The sequence below is a fragment of the Echiichthys vipera genome, assembly GCF_963691815.1.
Source record: "Echiichthys vipera genome assembly, chromosome: 17".
Taxonomy (NCBI): Eukaryota; Metazoa; Chordata; class Actinopteri; order Perciformes; family Trachinidae; genus Echiichthys; species Echiichthys vipera.
In genome coordinates this window covers 11654876-11661607 of record NC_139842.1, presented here as the reverse complement: position 1 = coordinate 11661607, position 6732 = coordinate 11654876, and the positions used below count along the sequence as shown (strand labels likewise).

The 6732-nt window shown below is 41.1% G+C and overlaps 1 protein-coding gene across 1 annotated transcript; it reads right to left on the bottom strand.

Moving 5' to 3' along the window:
• Positions 1-115: 115 nt before the first annotated feature.
• Positions 116-6233, bottom strand: slc5a11 (solute carrier family 5 member 11; the record flags this gene model as incomplete). Its single annotated transcript, XM_083932095.1, has 15 exons — positions 116-348; positions 448-622; positions 1440-1655; positions 1991-2159; positions 2701-2851; positions 2956-3063; positions 3193-3328; positions 4053-4258; positions 4346-4426; positions 4513-4618; positions 4723-4827; positions 4928-4987; positions 5096-5200; positions 5753-5824; positions 6087-6233. 15 exons carry the CDS (start codon positions 6231-6233, stop codon positions 116-118), a joined length of 2070 nt encoding a protein of 689 aa, XP_083788221.1.
• Between the last annotated feature and the right edge of the window lie 499 nt (positions 6234-6732).

The following is a 6732-nucleotide window of genomic DNA, read 5'->3' as shown; positions in this document are numbered from 1 at the left end:
AGGAAAATAGCTACACTGTATGGACATCAGTTTTAGGACAAAAAAATACATCTCTACACAACTTTTTACCCATCCCACACACCATGTGTCCTTTGGGAGTGTCAATACCCGTCCGTCAAGCCCAGTAGCCGATGATGAAGGCAGTTACAGAGAGGGAAATGAGGAGGTTTACGTTGACAATGAGTCGTAGACGTGGCTTTTCCACCAGAGAACAGGTAGCCTCTTCGGGTGCAGGAGGCGGCACAGGATTATCGTCTCCCTCCTTCCTTTTCTCCATTCCACACAGCCAGTAGAGGGCAGACATTAGCTTGGACTGGCTCTGGACACTGGACACAGAGGATGAATAATCTGGAGAGTTCATGAGAGGGAGAGAAAAACAGTGAAGAGGGCAAGACTGACAAATGGTCAAATTTAAATGTGTAATGGCGACGCAGGGCAGAGACGCACCTTTCCTGTGATGACATGCTTTTCCGTTGCTGCTGTCCTGCTCTCTTCCTGTGACTCCCATCTCATCCGTCTGACTAATGATCATCTCTAAGCTCATAGTGCTCTGCTCTGTTGAAAAGACCTGCTCTTTGGGCTCCGCTGGGTCAAACCTAGTGAACCAGGTGAGGCGAGTAATCTAAAAGAAGGACATGTAATAAGTTAACTGAGGGGGTATCAGTATATGTCTGGCTGGTACCTAAAGCTGTTCAAGCTGCAGGTCAGGTGTAAATACAGCAAAATAGGCCAATGTGCTTTTCTGAAGGACCCAGTTACTGATAAATCTTTTCTTAAAGGAAACCTAATGCGTTATTGAGCCCAAGTGGTGCTGTAAAGTGATGTTATCCTTGTGTTCTTTGTATCTTTTGTGGTGGCATTAATGGATCCTAGCACTGGCCCAATAAATGAGAAGACGATTGCAGAAGACAATTGCACACTGAAGCAATACATGTTTCATGACTTTTGCACCTCCTCTTGGCTCTGTTTTCCCACCGCCTGTGATGGGAGACTTTAACAAGTCACAGGCCATTTTAGAGCGTTCATATTGGCTGTTGAACAAACGCAGATGCACAGGCACTTCCCTTCAGATGGTGAAAGCCTGATTCAGTGGCAAATAATCTTGCAAAAAAAGGAAGACAGACTTAAAAATAGCCTAAAAGAGAGTCTGGCAAATAAAACATGTCAATTTTGGTGAAACATAGCAACATGGTATTGTCTGTCATCTCAAAGGGCTTTACAGACCCACAAGTTTGCAAAGAGGACAAACAGAAAGAGGAGAGCTGCAGGAAGTGGGCTAAAAATGTCTACCACAGCTTTAATTTCTACATCTGAATCACTGAGCCAATAAGAGCTCTTTCTGTGCCGTGTCACTGTCAAATTGAGTTCGTTACAATTAAATACAACAAAAGAACAAATAACCCTAAATATTTCATTTAAATGTTATTAAGTGGCTTCACCTGTTCTGGTTTGGGCTCATCTGTAGCCAGACTGACTGCAACCACCACAAACAGGGTGATGAAGGACAGCAACATGGAGAAGTATAGGTAGTGGACGTATTTCAGCACCCCGGGCCTGTCATCCTCCTCATAGCATAGGGGCGCAGGGTAAATGAAGTCCAACACCATGCGGATGCAGCCCACCAACAGGCCAAAAGCCAGTCCCCAGAATGCACCCTGATGTAAGGCGAAGACGAGCACAATCACATGCATGTAGCTACAGCTGTTTCAGTGCAGCTTTTACATAGATAGTTCAAACTGTACAATAAAGTATAAACTAATTAGTTCTGAATAAACATTTAATAAATAATATAATCCAATATTATAATAACATTATGTACAGAGAGTTGGGAGTTGTCTACAGTAAGTATGTAGAATCTATTTCTGCAGTATTTTCCTTTTCAACATCTCAGTAAATAAATAATATTCTTAACAAAAACAACTTCATCATTTTGACCAGTTTGATGGGTTGTGGACACAAACAGATAAGGCCTGAGGCTGTACCACCTTACCTTCTCATTAGTCCTCTTCCAGAAGCAGCCCATGAGGAAAATGATGGAGACTGGGGGCTGCAGGTAGGTGCTGATGGACTGGATGTAGATGAAAAGCTGCCCACCCTGACTGGCCTGAACGACAGGAATCCACAGCACAGACACCACCACAAGCACAAGGACAAACACTCTGCAGCAAGCACATGAAAGGTTTTTATGCCCAAATAATTCACTTAATTCTGCAAAGACATGGCACGCTGAATATTTGATCACAAGACTGCCTGTGGGGAATGTAAAACTGTATCTGAACACTCTATATATTTGGTTATGAGGGTGCGTTGGGTAGAAAGGAACATCTGGTAAAGTCATCACTTCAGGAATATGTGGAAAGAGAGGTTATGGTTCAAAAAAATGTAATAATGTTAAATGCAATTTGGTTGATGATTCAATCCAAAGTTCATTATAATGTCATACGTGTCTTACACTTTAATTGTAGATGGGAGATGAAATATCCTACATGTATTGAAATGCATTAAGCCTTTAACCTAAAGGTACCTCCTCAATGTAAAATCAGACAGCAGGATGGCCCTCTGTACGGAGGCCTTTGAAGGTTTTCCCCAGTAAATGTTTGACATGTTAAAAATGTTATTATTGCAGAAGTTTACAGTGTACATCCTGCAACCAGGACCATATTTTTGGTAAAGGCCGCTTATCCACAGGTGGTCACATACCTGCCCACAATCATTAGCTCCCACTCTGATGCACAGGATCTGAAAGTCTTCCATAGATCCATGGTGAAAATGGTGCTGGCGCTGTTGAAGATGGAAGTCAGAGAGGACATGAGGGCAGCAATCATTACCGCCATCATCAAACCTCGCAGCCCTAGGAGGGAAAGCACACAAAGATTGAAATAAAATAGACTGTAGAGAGACTTTAAAGAGAGCAAAGAGCATACAGGAGTTGTAACAAGGGGAAAAGTCTCTCACCAGCAGGCAGCAGCTCCATGACCAGTCGGACATAGGCGGTGTCTGTACAACCCACTGGGTTGCCACAAATCTGTTTACACAACTCAGGGTCTACACACGCCACATCATCTGCATAATATTAAAACACACAAGCAGTTTGAAAGATTCAAACTTTTAACACATCAACGTAACCTGAATGCAACTAGTCTGTCCAGTACTGAAGACCCACTTTCATAACATTAACGATTCATACTGTACCTGTGTAAAGAATCCTGCTGATCATGCCAGGCAGCATGATAGCAAAGAAAGGCAGAATCTTTAGATAAGCAGCCATGAGTGAGCCACCTTTCGCATGGGTCAGGGTCTTAGCAGCCAAGGATCGCTGCACGATCACCTGCAGAGAATCAGAGCTGACCCTCATTGATCTCCCAGGGATTGTTAGTTGATTAAGAGATGCATTCAATTTTAATAGAGGCCTTTTTAATCAGTATTGATAAGGAAAAACTTATAACTCAGTCTGGCGGTCATCAAGGATAAAGATTTTATGTGCACAAATTAAATACAAGTGCTGAACTGAGAAGACAGGAGATGCTCCTTAAAACTTCTGTTGTCCCATGTTTGGACTGGATGGTAAACTATCACTCTTATATCATATAAAAGGAAATTTAGACCTCTCTGAGGAGCAAAACATGTCAAATTCTCATGATAGGGATTTTCAGATGAATACTCTTTCATACTTAACTTCATAGGTTTTTTTGATTTTTTTTTAGAACTGCATAAACAAGATGGAAAAGCACCCATTTACACTTTGATATTTTATAGATGAAAAACCTTTGACATTTTAAAACTAAATTCAATCAAAATGTTATTTTAATATGCATGTTGAGAACTCTGGGCTGCTCCTAATAGCCCTCCCAGTCCCATCACATGGTCTAGTTTTAAGTAAAGGTCCCATATTGTAAAAAGTGAGACGCTTAAAAAGTGTTATATCCTGATTTGTGACAACTGATTTTCCTCTTTTGTAAACTATTTGGAATTTTTTGATCACAGCAGTACCAATTCTCTATTCTTTTTTCCATAATTTCAATTTCACTTTCACTTTCACTTTATTACAGTACCTGGTCAGAACACCAGTACCACATGGAGGGGATGGACATGCCGATGATGACCCCGGGCCAAGGCAGGTCAGAGTTCACCGGGTCTCTGAATATGTGGAAAGCGTCATCTCGAGGGATACCACAGGTTGAGTTTGGCACACCGACAGAAGGGATGGCGTTGGCGTATCCGTCCATCAGAGCGTTCCAGCCTCCGACCTCAGCAAAGCCTCAACAGGGGGACAGCAGGGTCAGATAAACTGTACGACAAAGGGCTGGTGACGGGGCGGTGTCATGTGCAGTCAGATCTGACTTACTGAAGCCCATGAGGGTGAGAGCTCCCGCCAGCATGATGACAGTTTGAGCAGCATCTGTGTAGATAACTGCAGCCAGACCACCTGGGAGAACAAATAGAAATTAAACTCATAAGTGCTGTTCACTAAGTAAGAGGGTTTTCAAAATGGCAAGGAAGAAGAAAGGTCACCTGCTACAGTGTAGAGAGCAGTGATTGACAGCAGCAGCACCACAGCAAGGTAGATGTCCCATTGTAAGGCAAGCTGAATGAACAGTGCACCAGCGTACATGTCCACCTGGGCAAACGCAGCGGGACACGTGGTGTAGATTCAAAAATAGAAATACAAACACAAATGCAGCATAGAAAACACTAGAGAATTATTGTGGACATGTATCATACCGATATCTTTGTAAAGATGTAAATAAATAAGGACAGGACAGTTATAAATAACTGAGTTCTTCTACCACCAAACCGCCTCTGCAAGTATTCTGGCATGGTCGTCACCTGGAGAAGAAAGAGTGAATATATATAAAGCAATAAATAAACAAAACCACGCATGAGTACATGTGTATGTGTGGGATGTTTCAAATGTTGGCGCCCTCACCCCAGAGGAAATATAAATGGGTAAGAACAGCCATCCCAGCAGCAGCACCATCAGCATACCCTGTTAATGACCAATATAAACTCTCAACACTTTAAAAACAGCAGCGACGTTCTACATTTTATATCAAGCGATATTAGCCTTTCTTAAGAGCATAATGCAGTCTCTTACATTCCACTCATATGCAATAGCCCCAATTCCTGCTGCAGCTCCTGACCCTGCAAGGCCGATGAAATGTCCACTGCCAATGTTACTGGCAAACAGCGAGGCACCCACCTAAATATAGATAAGAGAGTCAGAATTGAGGTTGACTCAATATTTCACTTTGAACTGCAGAATATTTTGCCTCCATCACACTTTTAAAGATCCCATATTATGCACATTTTTAGGTTATACTTGTATTTTAGGTTTCTTTAGAACATGTTTACATGCTTTAATGCAAAAAAACAATATTTTTCTTATACTGTCTGAGAGCGTCATCATTACAGTCAGGGAATGACTTTAACGGCATTATAGCAACATAGTACAGGTTGTGTGTAAAAACTTTATCAATCAATCAGACTTTATTTGTACAGCACTCTTCATACATTTGAAATGTAACACACAGTGCCGCACATAGTACAGAAACCCCCAATATATATATATATATATATATATATATATATAAAAACTAGTATTTATATAGCACCTCAGCATGCTTTATAATGAAAAAAGAAGACATGGAAATCTTTTACACTTTTTACAATATGGGACCTTTAAAATGATTGCCACAGTTAGTTTCAATTAGTGTGATAGTCTGTGAAAAACACACAGACTTGTTTGACTCACCGGCCACCAGGTCATGTTCTTCCCAGCTAGGAAGTATCCATCCACCGTGCTGCGCTTCGTCTTCCACATGGACTGGTAGAAAAACGAGAAAGCTATGAAAGATACAATTGCTAAAGAAATGCTGTTTCATAACATCTGAGAAGACGTCAGGATCTCTGTCTTAGTGATAGGACGACAACAACAACCTCATCTGGTACCACACATTTTATTACTGTTAGTTAAAGCCCCTGAATGGTTGTCGATGTTGACTATTCAAAGTGTCTGTTTTAGTCAGACTATGTAAAAATGCTTGGTAAAGGTATTAGAACAGACACCTGTTTTGTCCTGTACTTACCCAGAAGCCAACAGCCAGAACCAGCAGAAAGTAGACTACCAGCACCACTATATCCAGAGTACCCAGGGTAGTATTGCCCCCTGGAGAGGGCGATGGAGAAGGGGGCATGCTGGTTGCTTGGCGGCCTTCTGTAAGGTCAAAACCCATCTGTAATCAAATAAATTAACTAATTATGTCCCCGGTAAGACTTTACATAAGGTTCACAAAACTGTAATGGTTACCAGAACAAATGAGGAACAAATGAGGGACTAACTGCTTGTGAACCATTAGATAATGAGTAACTCCTAATCAACCTTATGTCGTAGCTCATGATTAGTTCATTGAAAAATGAATTACTTGATAATTAAAGAATCATTATTAAGTACTTCCCCTAGTAATTCCTACTGGAGGACTATATATTAGATAATCATGATTTAATGGAGGACTAGTTGCACAGCTGGACCTACAGTATATCTCCACACAAGAGAACAGACTGGGGATAAGGAAGTAATGATTATTTCATGAATATTTGTCATTCTGACTACTTTCTTTGAGTCGTTCCTGACTGCTAAGCAGAACAAAACTGTTAATAACACATTAACAACTACTTGCTTAAACATTAATTACTGTTCTTGTTTCATTCATCAATTCATCAAAAGTATTACTG